The sequence below is a fragment of the Echeneis naucrates genome, chromosome 20, assembly GCF_900963305.1.
Source record: "Echeneis naucrates chromosome 20, fEcheNa1.1, whole genome shotgun sequence".
Lineage (NCBI taxonomy): Eukaryota > Metazoa > Chordata > Actinopteri > Carangiformes > Echeneidae > Echeneis > Echeneis naucrates.
The window spans coordinates 14797712-14817833 of NC_042530.1; the positions used below are offsets into that span (position 1 = coordinate 14797712).

The following is a 20122-nucleotide window of genomic DNA, read 5'->3' on the forward strand; positions in this document are numbered from 1 at the left end:
TCCCTCCGAGGTAGACACACACACATGACCTAAAAGAAAACCTGATCAATAAGACCAGACTACCTTCCTCTATTGTTCTGTGCTCCACTACCGATGCTGAAGTATCCATTATAAGAGGTTTTGGTGGCGAACAGGTATCGACATGGATACCTCATTTTAAGAAACCATGTCTTCATCAAACACGGCTGAGCTCATTGTGCTGTTGTTGAATCAGACACCATCTCATCATCTGATTGGCGCCTAATGTGAAGGAAATTACTTCTCTGGCCACAACTAATGGACATTTTTTTATGATTGCTGCTGTGATATTCCTCAACTGTATGGAGAGACAGTGTGTGAGAGCTAGATGTACTGTATATATTGGGCGGGTCAAAGCAGTGGCACAGATCAACACTCTGAAAAAAAAAAAAAAAAAAAAAAAAAAACCTCTGGTGAGACTCAACTTGTACGTGTGTTGTGGCTTCTACATTGTATTGCCGCAAATGGCCGCCCATTACATCTCTTGCCTTAGTGGCACCTTGGGTGTCTGTTATCAGATACACTATCTGTCTTCCACAGTTGCAGTTTGCAATAAGGCTTTGTGTTATAACATTGGAGTCTTGGATCGTGTCTGAAATCTTAATTTATGCTTCAAACGAATCCCAGGCGCCAGGTGATAACCTTGATAACATCACTACGACATCATCTTCAAACTAACACTGCACAACTACTGAACAAACTAGACATCAGTTTAGGATGAGTAGCACTCGGCTCCTGGTCCTCATGCATAGCATTAGTGCAGCTCAGGTCACATTTGCAAAATAAACATTGTGAAGCCAGACTTGTCCCAGTATTCTGCCATCAAGTCACAGATACAACACAACAACCACTAAAGACCAAACAATTAGCCAGACAGTCCTTCCACACACTCAACCTTAGAATTGTCAGCAACGCCTGGTTAATTTTGTGAGTTATCAGCACTTTGACGTGTGATCCTCTTGAGTCTAGATGAACAAGGACCTTATCTCACATACCAAGCAATCTCTCATTTGGCCTGCCATCTGTCTTGGGCAGAGAGCACAAGCTTAGGAGCAAATACAAATTCTTTACTTAACCAGGCAGCATTTTCAATCAAACCAGTTTACACTTTTCAGTCCCCTCTCAACCAAATCATCTACAAGTGGTGGCTTGTACCAAAACACATTTCATGTTCACACACGTTCAAAGGCTTTTGAATTATTTGTGAACATCACTTTACAAGAATAAAATCTTTTTGGGTTAGACCCTAATTTTAGCTATGACAAAGTGTAGCAACAATAACCATTTCTTAAAAAAAGTGCACTTCACAAATAAAAGCAGGTTTTTCAACCTCACTTCTGGCTGTTGGCATTTGGGACAAGTTTTGCCATTAGATTTGGTCAGAAATCTCTTTACACAAACTTGTTTTCTAGCGCACATACGCACACATCATTCTTCATTCCACTATGAAGAGAGTAGAATGGCTGACAACTATGGAAAGCCTTTGGGCACATCTCGGAAAGACAACTGAAAACATCGTATTGGACTACTGTGGACTGATAAAATAGATGCAGTGGGGACAGGGAGAGCAGTCATTACGGAAGAACAGGAATAGAAACTGCCAGTGTGGCTGGCAGCTTGGAAAAAAAAAAAAAACATTCAATAGTTGAGAGTTACGCTGACATCGATCTGTACTTCTTGGGGTATCACTCACATCAGCTGTCCCTAGATAAGCAGAGAAGAAGAGTTTGTGGCCCATCGATACACTGCCGTAACTGAAGAAGGAGACATTGTAACTGAAAAAGGTCTTTAGGGCCAAGGACAAGACGGACAAACATTCAGTGACATGGACAAATTCTGACAAACAGAAGGAATCAGCAAAGAAGACATGAGCTGTGTCCTAATTCAGGGGCCATGAGGCTGTGTTCTAAGACTGATTTTTAGTATCACATATTGACTGTCCCATTTTGAAAAGTCCTTTAAATGCCACTAAAAGAGCCCCCCCTGCTCCTGGGTATCTTCCATGGCCCAGCCTATCCCAGAATTCAGTGTAAGACTGCAAGTAAAATGATATGGCAGAAAATAGTGCTGAAAAACTCTGAATTAAAATGTTAATATTTTGGTTTCAGCTCAGTCCAACAGCTTCTTGTATAATTATGAAGATAAGGGCTTTATTATTTTTTTGCTTTTGCGGGAGAAAAATTACGCACTGTCAGGTTGCTAGGTAACAGGAGGGGTGGACAGAGCCCGAAATTCCCCATCAACCAGACCATCTCACTTCGATTCAGCCTTGACAATCTACAGTAAGCACCAGGGGCCACACGTCCTTTGAGGGTGATGGCCCCTGAATTGAGACATTGCCTGGGACAGCAGACTATAAGGTAGGATCTGTGTCACTGCATTTATGAAGGGCACAGACAACAATAGGAGTCAAAAACCTTACAAATTATGAAGTCAAACTTGACTCTTGAAAAGGGAAGCAGTTTAGACAACGAGACAAAACGAAGGTAGCAGAAAACTTTACAGGAAAGCATGAATTAACTGAGACAGCATTTCAAAAAGATCAGTTTAAATCCATCAAATCACCCTTCAGTGTGTAAGAGTCAGAGGGCCAGAGGCACACGAAAAGACATTCAATAATGCAAAAAGAGGTGTCGGGAAAGAGTTCATCTTCTAGTCAGAATAGTTGCCAGGATTATTGGAGTTCCCAACAAATTACATATAAACAGCAAGCTGCAGCATATTTATTTTTTGTTACCAACAGTTACGCATTCTGCCAAATCAAAGCTACTGTATAGGCCTCAATACCCAATTTATGGCCCAGGTTTAATGACAGTGTTCAATGTAAAACTAGTTTCTAAGAAAATTTCAAAGACATTTCAGAGTAAAACTTCATCAGCCTCAAATAAAACCCAGACAAATCTGAGAGAAGGAACAGCAACATAGAAAAGTCCATCATGTCAGTTGTGAGTCATGGCCATTGCCATAAAATGACCGCTGGATGTGACGTAAGGCCGTGGCTATAGGTGTTTACATTTAATTGCTAAGCAGTGTGAGTAGGCAGAACGCAGGGTTCCGTATCATCAAAACTTGATGATATGGCTTGAAACACTCTGACTCTAAGAAGGTGGGGTCTGTATGCCTATTCATCAGAGAAAATGTATCCAGCAAAGAAAAATAAATTATTTGAGCATTCTGTGTAGTTGTGCTGCCAAACTTGCCACAGGTACGTTGTTGATAGTGTAGAATGAATTAAGAGTTTTAATGCTGGTCTAGACGTAGTATATCAATGCTGTTATATACATGTGGAGGTAAAAAAGGGCATTAGCAGGAAGTTGGTTTTTGCATTTGCATGAATCACCTTAATGTCTTTCTAATAACCATTATTTATGCTTAAAAACACTTTCAAGATAATTACACAGTGGTGCAAAAACTGTTTCAAAGCAGTAGCAGAAACTACATGCAACACAACAGTGTGCTGATGCAATTCAATCTGCAAGGTCTTACTAAATACCAACATTAGCATGCTACCAAGTTCACACCAGCAATCTTACCTTTCAGCTTTTCAGCAGGTTTCTTGTTTACTGTGTTAGGCTGTGCCAGCTAACACTGACTGTGTGTTTACGGACGAAGTAAGTGGATTGTCTTTAGTTTTCAAGGTTTTCAATCATAAAACCCAGTATGGCCCAAAGTCATAGAGGAAAAGCATCAAGAACACTGTTCAGTGATTACAAAGAATCCTGGGAACATGAACAACTGTACAAACAATTCCAACCAACAGTTCACTCTGGATTTAAGTGTTGGGCTGATGGATCGACCACCCAGCCAAATGATCTGATTGAGCATGTTTTAATACAATAATAATTACTACAGCCTTGATAAGGTCAACTGTCTGATCCTGCTTAACACTCATTCAGAGCATAAAAATCTTGCTGGATGAGTGGCCAAGCACAAAATCAACAAGTCCAGAGCAATTAACTGACATTAACATTAACTATGGCTAAAAGAAAAATGATTTGAATTAAAATAAAAGTACAAGTGCAAACGAAAAAATATTAAATAGTTGTAAAGTTTTATTATTAGTAAAACAAGGGCAACATGGAAATGCAGTTTTCCATTGTGATAACTTGCTCACAAAAAAATACTCGTAATTATAGAAGGAAAAACAACCACAATTACTCATATCCTTTATCACCACCTATCAGAAAATAAATCACTGGAGGCTATTGATTTGTGGGGAAAACCTCTCACTTCAGTTGGCACATGACATCATGTGCCCCTTATGGAACACAACATGCTCCTCCGACATGATGTAATGGGCTGTTTGGAGACAACAGTGCTATTAAGCTGAGTTAATTGCTCCCAGCACTTTGGGTTGTGCTTTGACTGTCTGCTTCCCTGCAGCTATACTTCATATTGATCATATTCAGAAACTAAAGGAAAATTTTGAATTGTCATTGCTCTTTAAAGGGTGGAGTTTCAGCAGAATACTATCACACTAAACCTGAATCCATTTTAAATCCAGATCTGATTTGGCTACATTTTAACTTCTGAAAGAAGAAGAGCGAATGTATCATCATTTCTCAACAAGAAGGTTCTATCGGCCATGGATTGGGACACAATCATTCAAGGTACTCCATTATGTCTCCCACAACCATGATTGGCTGTTTTTTTGCTTTTTTCATGCAATGCCATGTGACCACGGCGCCACCCGATAGAACCCACTATAAGAAAAATGACTCTTTGATGGAGCATTTTACCTGCACTGTTTTTCTGCCAGGGCATACTGCTGCTGCGTTATAGTAATGGATTAAATGTCAAAGTACTGGACAAAACTAAGTTGCAGTAACTCTCTTCTTTGTCCCATCCGAACTGAGTAACTTCAGCAGAGGTAGAGCGTGAAGTTGCCTCAGGCCAAATGGCTTTTCCACAGCGACCTATTTCCCAGAGAGCCACACAATTTTTGTGATGGATGCTTTCAGACATCTTTTCCTCCTCCCTTTACTGTTTCTTGCTACAGAGATGAGGACAATAGACTGTGTGTGAGTTTGCTGCACAGTTGCCAGCTGGCGTCCCTTTAATTCACAGGCCCACAGGAGTCATAGACATGTTTATACACATGACCTTTGTGGCATCATCTGACAAATGTTATTTTTATTGCACCTACGTAGAGCTACAAAGAGGAGCAAGTGACATGAGTAGTGATGGTTTGGGGTTTAGCGTGACAATGCCTTTCAGGGAACGAGATGCACCATTGACACGAGAGAGCCCTGTCATGCAGTATGATGATAGATGGATGACAATAACTTCTAAGAACGTATGAGTTGATTCAGTCGACCACTCAGCATACGTTTGGGGACATTTCTGCTCTGCCTGCATTTTTACCATCATACCCTGAATGAGTTGAGCCCATGACTGAGCCACATGCCTCATTTAGTTGGTACCTGTGGCCACACTATTATCTTAGTGTGTCTTTTTGTTTTCAATGGATTCACAAAATCCATTTTGGAAATACTTTCGAATATGGTTCAATTTCAACTAAAACTGAACATGTTCATTCAAACCTTTGACCAACTGCAAATGATGTTGCCATGTCAATTTTAACAGAAACCGTTCTGCTGAATGAGCAGCAGCGCCAGTAGATCTGTCGTCATCTCTGAGGACTTGCAAATGAGCTTTGCTGTGCTACTTTCTGTTCTAACTGCTGCGATAACAATTGTGGTCGTGCAGCAAAAACATTCTTGTGTCGTATGTTGATCCAGAGGTGGGAGTAGCAGAGGGAGGAGTTGTGTCAATTATTCTGTAGCTTCATCTTGTTGACAACAGAATCAATGTAGTCCATTGGAATTCAACAAAAGACACTATGACTAACAAGAAAGACCTGAAAGGCAACTGTCTTTACTCTTAGCACAGGAATTAAAATGACAACAATACATTTCCAACAACAATACATACCCCCGCACAAAACCTTGCCACATGGTGAGACCCCCTCAGATCCCAAATCTTGACATGGAGTCTCGGGTCACATAGGCAGGTTCTACAAGATGCTTGGACCATCTGCCCTGCTTGGTAGGCTCAAGAACTATTGCTGCTCTTAAGGCAAAGGATGATCACACAGTGCTGTGTGTGTTTGTGTCCTCCTATCTGTCACAGGAGCTCATTGTTGCAGACATCTTCCTGATACGTTGCCACTGCTAAATGGAGCTCATTTGCTCCAGCTCCTTCCAAAAGAAGAAGAAAAATGAAAAAAAAAAAAAAAAAACCTAAATCAGATTAAACTTCTCCTCTAATATCCATCAGTAGACATTTCAACCGTACACTCCTCTTCACTCCCTCTCCTATCTGCCAAGGGCAAAACCAACACAGCCCAGCGCTGCTGATACCATCATCCCTCATCTAGCTCTACATGTCCTGAGTACACATTTACAAGATTATGGTTGATTTCTTCACCCCTCTCTCCCCAGGTTAATAAATCAATACGGTGCTTTCTATATTATCTACTGAAAATACAGTCAACTATTACTGATACTGTAAAAACTTTTTACCCTACTTTTGATGTCTGATAGTTTCTCCCTGAAAGAAATTAGCTGGTACACAAAGGTTGAGCAACCAAAATATTGGATTCATATGAAATACACAGCCCTGGCATCACCACTACTCCCCACACACGAGACAAAGTACACTCATGCTGTGCTGGGCTGTTTCTGGCTGTTTTCATGTGAGTCTCTGTCTCAGGCTGGTTCCTTCAGTTCAGGGCTGTTTGGAACCAGGCTATGAACAAGCAGAAACTTCAGAAGCAGAAAAATGAAGCTAACACGGAAGAGCCAGAATCTTCTCTTCTTCAAATGGCTGCTTGAAAATGGTTCCAACGCTGAGTCAGACCCCACAGACTCTCAAGCTAAAATGTCCACCTTGACACCAAAAACAAGCATGTTTACAGCCTGGGACAAAAAAAAAAATCTGATCAGCTTATTTTATCTGGTATGACAATTGAATTTTAATATAACTCATCTAATTTTATTGTATGAACAAGTGTGTGTCAGGTGGGTGAAAGTATACAATTACTCAAAGTCTCTGCTTGACACACCTCATTTCTTTGCGCATTTTGGATTCACTAAGAGATCAGCAGCCTTAGATCCTGCCTAGATGGCAATGGTAAAGCGGCTCACTCATAGCTTCTAAACCAATCTTCAAAGTGGCTGTTAGTCTTTGTTTACTACTATTCATTAAATAAGGTCAATGGCTCAGGAAGGTTATGTGGTACCAACACATTTATTGTGAAGTGTAACTGCAGAGTCAACAAGATTACCTAGATTACAAACCTACCTAAACAAAGTCACTTATCAACATGACCAAGAAATTTTACTTGGGGGTAAATTATAACTTAATGGCACTAAACACATTCAAGTTGTCACTGAAGTCATTTGCAAGGATCTTCCAAAGAGAAATTATCACGATTTTCCTGGACCAGTGCACTGGACCCATGAAATAATTGACCGACTGGCCGTGCCATCTTTAATCTCCATCGCTTCTGAGACAAATATGATGAACTGGATGAAGGACAACATAGATTTAAAGGGCACAGCTTTAAGTGTCTTTACCAACAAGTTTTCCAAACTCATTTTGTTGGGTACAGCCCTCTAAAATGCACTGGCAGGGTGACACACATTTGTCATTTGGCAATATCTATTGACAAGGGCTTTCAGTTCCATCGCTGTTGTTAGTTTCGGTTTAGAGTCTGCTCCCAGCAACTACCAGTATCTAAAAGTGCAGAACAAAAAAACCTTTCTGACCATTTTTGAAGCTTCATGTGTTCTTGTGGTTAAAATGTCACACCTATGTGAGAGGAATAGTCTCACATAAGTGAGTCTGGAGCAAAGATTAAAAAGAAGAAACAATGTTAAGCCAAAGACAGTCATATGTACACTATGTATTTTATTGTACACACATTTCCCATCTCAGTAAATGCTCTGTGCTCTTGCAAGTGTGTGTAATGGGTGTAAATTCAACAGCATGCCAACACATATGCCTGTTGGTCCACCTCCCACTGAGCTACGAACACTCGCTAACATACGGTGCTAAATCCGACCCTCCTCCCACTCTACTGTACATCCTCACCCCTCCTCTCCTCCTCTCAGAGATGTACACACATAGTCTTTTACAAGTTAAAAACTACAGCTCACACACACACACACACACACACACACATACACACAGAGAATCACACAGCCTGACTAACAAAGCTGCAGCAACAACAGTTCGGAGTCATGATAAACCTAAGTGACACCTTTTCAACAAGACAGATCCTGGATAAACAACTTGGCATTATGAGCTAATGTGCCCCTCAACCCCCACCCCCACCCATCTTCTGACTTTGCTGCTGCCAGCTTAGCATTTCACATCTGACAAAGTCCTGAGCTGAGGGCCAGTTTCCCTTCTGTTCTTACCGCTCCTTCATCAGAATGCTGCAGTAAAAACAGTCCCTTAGCAGGGAGAGAAAAATGGGCTGACAGGTAGGGCTGCTGAGAAGAAAGCATGCATATGAATACTGACAGTCAAGCCAAGACTCACTGAAACACAACACAACACTACCAGGCTTGCTATCTGGTGTCCATGAAAAAAAACCTGCCTGTGGTTATGAGTGAAACTCCACCACAACCAGATGTTGCAGTCTTTTAAATATCTATTGACTTGGATGAGTCCTGGTATCAAATCTCATTAATTATTGAAATTATTTCAAAAACTCGAGGCAGCAGATGTAGAAGGAGAATCAGCTTTCGATATCTTTGTAAATGAGCTCTAGGTTGTTGGTTGAATAAAATAACACCCTCTAGAAACTTGTTGTGTACGTTTTATAGACTAATATCAGTATCAATATTTCTATTTCTCACAATGATCTATTGGAAAAGAGAAAAGGTATCACATGGATCTTGTAGTAGCTTAGGGGTTTCAGAGATGGACCATATAATTACAATCCTGCTGGGAAGACAGTGCTGCATGCCATTCTTTTTCTCCCGCTCCTGTCATTTGTGTGCGGTCACTTGCAAGCTGCCAAGCAAACCCACACACGCAGAAGAAATGAAAATCCAGTCAGCACTAATTTCTAAATATTTCAAATGATTCCCTGCCCTAGCTCAGCCCGAGAGCTACGCCTCATCGGTCAGATTCCTTATATGAACAACCTTGGCAAACGAGCACAGACACACACACAAACCATGAGAAACTGTTGATACGTTTCTACATGACTAGAGAGCCACGGAGCCAGCCCACCCAAACATATCAACACGGCTCCTACCCTGACAGTGGGTGTCAGCTGACCGGCTGGCATGACATGCACATGCACAGGCGCGTGCGCGTACACACACAGACACACACACACACACACACACACACATAGAGAGCAAATCAAATTAAGCCCTCAATAACACATTAACCTCATGACATTGTGTCAGCTTGCTGGTTTTTGCTGGTGTCCATGTTAACAAAAAATGTGACAATGACAGACTGATATGTTGTGATTGTGTGGCAGACCTGCACCAACCTGCAGTGTATGATTGTGTGTGTTTGCAGGGGACTTACCTGTGGTAGAGTGCAGACTCTCCAAGCTCCAATAGCGAGATAGGACCCCCCTCAAAGTGCCGCCTAAGCTACCGCCTCCTCCACCTCCACCCATACATCCACCCACCCCGAGACCTCCATCCACCATGCTGTCCACCCCTCCGCCTGTCGGGCTCCCTCCGTCTGAGTCAGACCCCGGCGATAGCCCTGAGCTGCCGCTGCTACCACAGCTCCCCCCGGGTAGGGGCACGCCCCCCTCCGAGCCCTGCTGGGTTCGCATCCTGATCTGGGCGCACGACAACAATTGGAGAAGGGGGGGTGGGGGGGGTAGACTGGAAGTGAACAGTGAAGAAGTGACAATGAAGAGGAGGTAAAGCGGCCGAGCAGGTGGTTTATTCCTCCGGCAGGGAGGAGGAGGAGGTCTCCTGGCTGATATCTGGTGTACTATTCGCTGAGGTAAGCTTCAGCTGTCAACTTGCTGCTTCCTCCTCCCATGCACAGAACAGGAGAGCTGGAAGAGTGCTCCTCTCCTCCCCTCGTCTCTCCGCTCTGGAAAGCCTCGCGTACAGCGGCTGCCTGCTCCCTCTCTGCTCGTGTCTCTCTGGGTCTCTCTACCCATTCGCACACTGCTTCATTTCTTCACATTAACTCACAGGGCCAGTCCCTCTCTCCCTCTCTCGCTCTCTCTAGGCTGACATCAGTGGAGGACCTGTAGGGGGATTCGTGCTGCTCGACCGCGTCGTTTGCCTGATGGCGACAGTGTGGACCGCTCACTAATGGTGCAGGATCCATTAAGGCGGAGACTGGAGAAAAAAAAAAAGTCCCCCCCCCCCTACCTCTCCCACCCTCTATCTCCAACCTCACATACACAAACGCAGACAGTTACTTCATGCACTATGTTGATTTACAGTGAGTTACTGTTCAGAGCATTTACAGCCTCTGACTATAATGAGACAGGTGCAGGTATTTTATTCTGTGTTCAGATGAAGATCCAAGCAGGACTCAAGTTATGACCTTAGAAACAACACAAGCAGCAAAACAGTATAAGACAATTCAAATTGCATCCAACCATATTGTATCAGAGCAGCAGAGGAGGATGATGATGGCTACTAAAAGGCTCAAATCATCGGTGACCTGACATAACCCAGTAGATCCAAAGAAAAGCATTATTTTAGCCCCAAAGGCAGTGGTGTCACCACATGCTGTATAGTGGAGATGGATACACCTGCTGCCACTGAGTATTGAGCAATATTTGTTATTTTAATGAACTTTGTGAAAGTTCAGTCAGGAAGACTGTCTTGTCATGCAAGCCCTCTAAGTCACAAACACCTTTTAATTCCAACTTCATCCGCTCATGACCTGACAAGCTAGCCTTTAGCAAGTCAATCATACAGTTCCATACTTCAAAACCATCACCCTTCAGTCCTACTCTGGAAATCTGACCATCTCCACTAGACCACCCAATCAGAGGCTTTCCTCTTATCAAGAGATCCCCATCGTTCCAGCTGCTTTCCTCTATGCCATCAGTGTCTTTGCTCAGGGGGGAACTTTCCTCTCATTGGGAGGAACCTTAAATCTATTCATTTTTTTAATGCCTACTTGTATTCATACATCTTTCATTACATTGGATCCAGAACCTGGAGGGGACTGAGTGCAGATTCCATGTCTCTTCAGACACTCCTGCAACCTTTCACTGTCCTAAAATATGAGGATCCGTTATTCTGCATTGTGCATAGGGTTATCTGTCTCTATGTATCAGCTCTGCGACTAACTGGCAACCTGTAGAAGGTGAACTCATCTTCCACCATTTTCAGCTGGGATTGCTGTCTGATGGATGGATTTCTCATATTGCTTTATTCCTCCTACTGTCCTAATAAAAATTGTTAGTTGAATAAATATTTGGTTCTCAAAACGTCATTGCTTTTTTTTTTCTGAGGAGCTACTATGATGAAATACTATGATATTCACACGTGACGTTGGAACCAGTAGAATCTTTATTTCTGGTCTCTGCTGCCATGCTAACTTAAACAAGTTTAGAGTAGCATCACTTCCTCTTTCTCTTTGACCACCTTTCTGCAAAGAAATTAATGTTGTGAAGTGTCTCCAAAAAATGTTTTTCACCTTAATAAACTTAATAAGTTCCTTGGATTTGGTCTTGTGAAGTTTGATCTTGCTCACAACGAACTGGTGCTTCTATCTGTTTTTCTGCATCAGCCCACACACATAAAACAAGGCTGCTGAGGGATATAAATGTCACAATAACAGAACGGAAGCAGATAAGGTGTAACCAAGGAAGACTTAACGAGGTCAAAACGCAGTTATCTGTGACCACAGAGCTCCATCACGATTTTGTCGTACCCCTGAGGTCAGTGGTGACTCTACAGTTGATCGGACCACCATCATGCCTTCGCTGTGGGGATTTCAGCCTCATGAAACCACCTTAAAGCAGATTATACTAGAAGGAGTAAAGCATTGCACAGATTAACTCTACTCAACTGGGGATCAGAATGATAATGCAGACATAGCATTGTGTGAAAAGATTAAAGTGGCTTTAATAGGAGAGCACTGTCCCATTGGCAGTAGAGGAGCAGCCCAGCACAGTAATGCCGCACTGCTACTGTCTTACTAATCAACTCACAATTCAATTCAGCCCTGGAAACCTAATTATACTGAGAAATCTGCAGCAATAACACTGCAAGACCACCACATGGATCAGCCTGTGACTGTGTATGTGCAGACATGCAGACAAGTGCACAACATTCAGAGACTTCCCCTGCAGGGGTGAACTGTCATTAAATCACGATCAAAACAAGGCTAAAGTTACAGTGACATCACAGCTACATACTACACTTATCTCATCGCTAGTCTCTCAGTACTGTTGGAACTTTATTACTGACTTCTAATGGGGAGGGCAAAACCTAAATATTGGAACCCCTTTTCAACAAAACACAATTTAACATCAATGCAAAATATAGCCTTTAATTTTATCTTTAAATTGAATAAAAGCTTCTCTGCTTCTCTGTAACACTGCAGGTAGATTCCAGAAAACCTTATAATCACAAATTATTTTAGTGCAGGTGCAACATACCAACAAATATTTTAAAACAGACTGTTAAGTAGAAGCTGATAAGTCTGTGCATATTACACACATACTATCATATATAGTGGCTACAATGGCTGCAGAAAGGGGTTTTTGCAAAGTGTCATTATTGTTCATATTGTATGTAGATATGATGGGTAAACAGCAGTTTTAGCCATTATAAATAAACTCAACAACAGAAAAATGGTTAAAAAAAAGTGAGATCATCAGCTGATTATAAAACTCTAAAAAGACAATGTTTTTTTCATGAAAGTATAAAAATATATTTTTTGCAATGATACTAAAATTCAAGCTGCATATTCGTACTGAAACATCTGCTTTAACATGATTCATTGTGCTGCTCTGTTTTTTCCTCTCAAATTCAGAAATATTAAGTAAAAAAAAAAAAAGACTGCATTTCTTACTGAATAATTTGATGATATTTTCCAGTTGATCTGTTTGAATTAACTTACTGCGGCCTGCAGGTTATATCAGGAACTGCAGTATTTTATGTTGCTGCAAGCCTCCACTAGAATGGTTCAAAATATTGGTCTCTTATTTAAATTTTATCAGTCTCTAAAGTTGCACAATACATGGACTCGTCAAAAGTGCAGTTCAAGCAATTTAACATGCGTATACCTCTGCAGTACAGCGTGTTTGTTGTAATAGCACAAAGAGACTCGGTTCAAGTTACAATCAACACAGATTCAACAGAGATTCACTGAGGTGAAATTAGATAAATCAACATTTAGTGACAAAAAGCGGAGAGGATCTGCCACCTAACTATCCTATCTATGGTTTGTGCTTTAAGATAAAGCACAAACATTGAAGGAACACCATAATCCGCTGCTGTGAGAGTTCAACACCAAACCTCACGACCCAGGCACATCACATTAAATACATTAACATTCATTTGGATACCAGGAACCTGAGTATCCCAGGTTCATTTACTCCAACTATTAGATCCATTAGCGTGTCTGGTTCATTGTGACTAAGAGTGCAGTATACACAGGTTGAGCCAGAATGGAGACTTACAGGTGTAGGAGATGCGTCTTCTCCAACCCAGGCAGTCGAGACCTATGGGGGTGCTCTGAGAGAAGCAGTGGGCCTTGAGGGGCATCCCCATGAAAGCCTTGATGGGTCCTGAGGGGGTTCCAGCATCAGTCTGTGGGAATGGAGCACTGGTTTCAGTTTCTGATATATTACAACTGGATTTAACTAGACAAGAACAAATAAGAGGCTATATCTTATTGGCAAGAGCCGAATGCAATACAGCAAAGAGAAAGAAAAGTTGATGAACATGCATGAATTAAAGGGCAGAGGAGCAGAGAATATAGACTGGGACATGCATGAAACAGATAAAATAGCTACAAGTGCAGATTTATCCAAGGAAAAAAGTCGGAAGCCACTGGAGAGAAATAGACTGTCCAGGAGGAACAGAAGCAGGCAGGCGGAGGAGGAGGAAGACGAAGATCTTTGTATGGTAGCTGTGAGGCCACATCTTACTTTGTCCATGTCTTCAGATGTCAGTGTGTTGAGCTGGCCCAGACTTCCCCTGATGGCTCTGGCTCCTTTCTGTTTGCATTTCTTTTGTTCTTCAATCCAGAGGTCATCAGAACAGATTTGGCGCTGCCGCTGTCCACCTCTGTCACGGCCCACATCCACCCGGTGGCTGTTTCTCAGCCCGCCAAGAACCACAGACGCCCTTCCTTCAGCCTCCACCTCCAGCTGCTTTCTTGTTCTGGACTGGCTGGCAGTTCGACCAATGTTTTGTGCACCCTTTTGAGTTCACAGTTAACTAGTTAGTCACAGTCTCTTGACTATTCCCCCTGAGTACTACTACTACTACTGATCAACAGTCTGTGAAAACTCTGTCAATTTAACTAATGTATCAACATGACAAGTATTTGGACACTACAGGGTCATACTTGACCGCTTTTTAGAGATTTTCTATTTTGAATCATGTAGGATATAGGCCACAAGAGGGGGCAGTCTTCAAACGGTCCTGCTCTGGCTGTGTCTAACAGGACTACTGTGGGAAGCAGCAGGGAAGCAGGCTGATGGTTGCCCTTTATCTCACAAAATCTACCACACTGCTGGAGGCCGACAGCAGAGAAAGAGTTGACATTGCTATTTCTCCCCCTCGTCTGCACAGAGAGGGACTTGTTCTCTGTCCCAGCCCAGACCCTGAAAAATACACTGGCAACCACCCTGTCACACACATTAACACACAAACACCATCAACTGCAGCGCAAGAGATTAACTGGGGTTTATTTCCCCCCTCTGGTTATTTCAAGCTAGTGAGTGTGTGTGAGTTGGAGGCAAAGACGAGCTGGAAGCTCCTGAATGAGGCTTTATAATGACATGTATAGAAGAGCATTTACAGCATTTAAAGACCAATCATCAGAGATTTGAATGTGATCCCAGGAAAACGTTTGATTTACAGATGTTATTGCTTTTACAAAAATCTTATTTTGCTTACCTCTAGATCACTGTTGAAGCCAATGGCATACAGGCTGATGTGTGACTGGCTGTCTACTCTGTGCTCGGTTGTATCCAGAAGGCTGAGGCTGACACCCATAGGGCTTGTTGAGGGTTTTAGGGTTTTAGGTCTCTCAGGGGGGTCCGTCAATCCGTCCACGCTGACTGATTGACCAAGAAGAATGGGACACACAGAGCTGGCCCTGGTTGAATGAGGGTAGCGGAAAATTTTGCGTTGTGCTGCTGGCCTAGGACTGTTGGGTTTAGGGCTCATTGGCCGTAGGGGGCTGTCAGCCAAACCCTCACTGGCCCCTGAGTGGGACCGATTCAACGAAGGTGAATGCTGATGAGTAGGCGTGGCTAGAGAGCTAGGGCTCACAGGTGAAACAGGGCTGGTGTGACTGGTTTTATGGACTGCAGAGTCATCTGAAAATGGAGACAGGCCAGACATACACAGTGTGGCAGGTAGTCCGTTTGGTGAGCACTTTCTCCTCTGGCCTTCTGATTTGCACCCATTGGGGCTTTCATGTCCATTACCTTGTGGAACTCCCCGTTTGGAAATTGGATCAGTGTGACGAAGGGTCTTGGGGGATGATGGTGACCTTGGACTGCTGAGCCTGTCCAGAATTTGAGAGGATGTAAATTGTCCACGGTCTGGCCCAGAAGCAGTGCTGCTGCAGGATTCTCCATCTGGCACTGACAGAGTTCTTTTCAGCAGCTCAGCCTCCTTGGCCTTTTTTAGTTTCCTCCAGGATTGTTTGGCTTTAGCAGAATCCACATCAGTGCCGACAGAGGCCTGCTCCTCATTCTCCTTGTCCATTGAACGGGACTCAAACAGGCTGGACAGAGACTTGTGTGCTTGTGCAAAGCGCATGCGAATGTTTAAACTGTCATTGCTCTTGCTCCTCTTGTAGATTTGCCCATTAGGAGATTGGACTTGCCTGAGGAGGGGGTTGTCAGGGCTTGAATTACCGTTGCCCTCCTCATTATTGCCTTGACTGACTAGATGGCGGACATGGCAAGTGTGGGGAGTAGAGGGGAAGAATCTGCAGTCCTCATCTTCTATTTCATACTGCACTGAGGAAAATGCTTGGACTGTTTCACTGAGGATGTTGCCTCTGATGAAAACTTCATCATCAGAGTTGTCCTTTTGTGGTGCTTGCTCAGGTGTAAGGCCCTCACCTCCTCCATCTAATGACTCTTGGGGTCCATCCTCACTCTTGGTACCCTTTGAGCCCCTAGCCTTCCTAAAAGAAGGCATTTTAGCAAAAACAGAAAACTTGGAGCCTTTATTTCCTGTCTGGCTGCTTTTTGTTTTGCCTTTCTTGACCATTTTGTCAAGATTGGCGTTTCCGTCTGAAATAGCAGAGTGAGAATCCTCCAACTTATCGCAGTGCCTGCTATCTGAGGTGTAACACACAGCATCATAGGCAACAGTCATAGGTCTGCAGTGCTTGTCACTACCACTGCGTAGGACAGGTGTACCTGTGCTCAACTCAGGTTCTGGTTCAGCAGTGGTTAAAGATATTTCTTTCGGCTCAGTCTGGTCTATCTGGCCGTTGGGACCAGAGGTGTCCTGTGAAAGGTCAGCATCTCTCACTTCCTCAGCAGGCATCATGATCTCATATTCTTTCTTTGTTTCTAAATTTAAACTGTCCTCTGTTGTGCTACAGTTTTCCAATGAACGTTCTGCCTCCCAAATTGGCTCTAAACTCCTGTTAGCAAGCAGGTTGATGCTGACAGTGGGTTGTGAATATCTTACTCCCCTCACTTCCTGCTGTGGAGCTGTTGAGCTCACTTGTGTGTGCTTTCGGCCCGACTCAGGCAGTGGATATTCTTCCAATGATTTAGAGAAGCTGCCTCCTCTTCTGCTCAGTTGCTTGTCTTCAATATATTCATTGTCCACTTTTGAACTTAGTAGCTTAACAACATTCCTCTCTACATTTGGACACTTGAGCTCGAGACTTCCTATACCCGGGCTATCATGAATAGTTTTCTCCGGCTTTCCTATTTCGAGCTCTTCTGCAACAACCTGATTTAACTGGAAATTATGGAAATGGTCGTCTTTTCCTGGCACAGATTCAGAGTTGTAACTGCTCCACCTGGATCTATGGTCAAGTGAAGACCGCAACACCTCAGAATGCTCTTGGGGCTTTGCTACAGCTTCTAGAAAGTCAAGGCTCACGTTTGTCGATGGCTCAATGAAAGGGAGAATTATTTTCTCCTTCCTAGTGTAGTTGCACTGTCCTCCTTCAGAGAAACAGCCTACACCGTCCCCTCTTCGCACCCCTTTTATACCGGCCTTGGTGTTATTGTTGGAGTCTGAGAGCAGAGCAGGAGAAGTTTTCAGGCTGCAGACAGGTTCTAGGATCTTCGGGTCCAGCTGAGTATGCTTACAAAGACTAGAAACTGTGCTGGCAGTGGTTTGTGTGTTCATCAGGGAAATCGTTTGAGGTACACCTGGATCCTCTCCTCTCTGATGGCCATCCTGAATGTACTCAGTAGCAGTAGGATGTGTCGATGTTTTTCCTGTTTTACTAGGAAGATGCTGAGCAAAGAAGTTGGTATCAGGCTCAGAGGCAGTCGCAGGAGACCTAACACTCTGCTCACTGTGCTCAGCCAGCTCGGTCCTGTCAAGCTGAGAACTTGGGACAGTGACTTTGCTTACTGCTTCCAAAGTTTGTTCCCGGTCAAGATAAGCATAAGTGCCCTCCCCTTCCCATTCCTTGGTTAGCTCAAGAGGAGAGCAGGGTGATCCAGCCCCCCCCCTCTCTCCTCTAAATTTGTCTGATAACAAAGGGGAGGGTTTCTGCACTCCTTGGTTTCCAGATAAAAAAGGCAGATTATTTGATAACAGGTGAGGAGGCAGACATTCCTCCGACCCTTTTCCAGTGTCAGATTGGATTTGAGTTATGTCAGTTTGCACAGAGCCTGACTGCACCCCCTTCAAAAGCCCGTCCACTGAATGAAGCTGCCTGAAAAATTGTATTTCTGCTGTACTACCCCGATGATCCAAGTGATTACAGATTAACTCCTCTGTCCGACCTCTAACTTGCCATAGTTGTGAGCTTGCACTCTGAGCGTCTTTTTCATCCAGTTCTCTCCCAGTCAGCCCCTCCCTGTCTGAGTCTGATAACAGGATAGGTGAAGTTAGCTTTGGAAGCTGTGGAGCCGCAGTCTGCTCGGCAGCACAGGTATGTAATAAAAAAGAGGCTGTGGTCTCTGTGGAAAATGTTATGGAGGAGCAGATTTCATTTACTGTCCCAGGGGCCGCTGCCCCCTCTGTTATATTACGATTAAAGCCACACTGCTCCGCCTGGAAGCAGACACCTGACCGCTCTGCCTTTTCCTGGGGTTTTGATAAAGTACAACAAACCTGGGGGTGGATCTCTGACAGTCCACTGCTGTAGCTCTCCTCACACTCAGTTTGTGAACAGCAAGTGTCTACCTTGTGCGTCAACACGCTGATTTGTGTATGGTTTGTGTTGCTGAGATCTGACTTGTTGTCACGTGGTACTCTGTTTATCTTTGTGCCATGTGGTCCTGTGATGTTTGGACTTTCTGCAACAGTTTCTGTGATGTGCTGTGAGTCTGTAGATTTAAACTCAGATTTAGAGGGAGCTGGTGAACAAATGCTGTCAGAGCTTTTTCCATCTACTACATCAATAAAATCTGAATCAGCAACATATGTGGTGTTGTTATAGTTAATCTCTATTTTGTGATCAGTTTCAGTACAACATGTCCCCCCACTCTTGTCCAAGTCCCTTTTGTCCTCACTGTACACCTTTATAGCCTGTATCTCTGTGCCCTCAAGGAGTAGAGCCTGATCTTCTAACTTTTCTTTCTCCCTGTGACATCTGCCATGAAAGTCAACATATAAACCTGCATCTGTCTCAACAATATGACTGTTGAGCAATTCAGTATTTTGAACTTTTACATCCTGAACATGAGATTTAGCTAGACTTTCTTCTTTCTGTGTCTCTGCAGTCTCATCCTCTGTGGTACTTGTGTGTGTGATGCATGTTTCTGACGTTGGTCTGTTGGGATTGCTTTCCTCAAGCTGTGCAAGCAGTTTCACTTCCTGAGTGTCAGATGGAGTAATTACCTTTGTGTTATGTTGGCTCAGTACATGTGAACTGTTTGGCTCCGTGCAGCCCTTGCTTTCAGTTACTGTGCTGCAATCAGCCTGTAAACCGGTCTGTTGTTGTTGCAGGCTGAGCTTTAATTCCTCTTTACTTGGATGGGGTCTGAGCTCAACTGAGCACAGGTCTCTGGTGCTGAGCTTTAAGGACTTATTAGGGTCTAGATGGTTCTCTGAGTTTTTTCTTCTGCTGTAACAGTTTTGTCCAGTGTAAGTCTCTGTGGCATCCCTGTGGCTGTCCTTGACCGCTACTAACTCTCTCCGTCGAGCTTTACTCTCCCCCGTGTGGAAGCTGCTGCAGGTTGCCAGATGATCGTCAAAGCCATCCTCCAGTCCGAGCAGGGCGAACAGACAGTCCTCCCCGTCTGGAGTGAAATCTGAAAGGGTGTCGCTGTGCCATGAGCGGGAGTCAAAATACTCATCAGACGTGTCACCACCCTCAATGCTTCTCTCACACCATTCCAAAGACTCTGCGCCCAAATCCCCCTCCTCTAAACCTAATCCTTCAGAGAGGTGGGAGGAGTCTTCAAGGGCTTGTTGAGGCTGCAGAGAGAGTAAACAAGAGAAAGATGAGATAGAAATTAGTGCAGGAATAACAGCGAGGATCTACATAAGAAGCATTCTTTTCAAGTGTTATCTACCAATATTTTTGTAAATTATAGTTACAGGTCTACAAGTTACAAGTCACTTAGTGTCGAGGGTTGATGCAGAACTGACAATAAGTGAGATAATGTGAAGTCATTTTGAAAGCAAATCATAAAAACACAATAAGCAATTACAGTTACAATGACAGTGAGATTCTATTTCTGATATTCTGATTGCGATTCTACTGGAATGATCATTTTTTTGCTTCATTTTCACAAAAA

At 43.4% G+C, this 20122-nt stretch overlaps 1 protein-coding gene across 3 annotated transcripts in view; it reads right to left on the reverse strand.

Annotated features, from left to right (window-relative positions):
• arhgef4 (Rho guanine nucleotide exchange factor (GEF) 4) overlaps positions 1 to 20122 on the reverse strand; it is a 109754-nt gene that overhangs the window by 51625 nt on the left and 38007 nt on the right. For 2 of the 3 annotated variants that reach the window (XM_029528939.1, XM_029528940.1), the window contains 3 exons: positions 15117 to 19799; positions 14141 to 14413; positions 13670 to 13799 (listed from right to left, as the gene is read on the reverse strand). In XM_029528939.1, the coding sequence (XP_029384799.1) occupies positions 13670 to 13799; positions 14141 to 14413; positions 15117 to 19799 (5086 nt within the window). Of the gene's footprint in view, positions 1 to 9576; positions 9836 to 13669; positions 13800 to 14140; positions 14414 to 15116; positions 19800 to 20122 lie in introns of those variants that run through there. The other variant, XM_029528941.1, reaches the window with a different exon arrangement.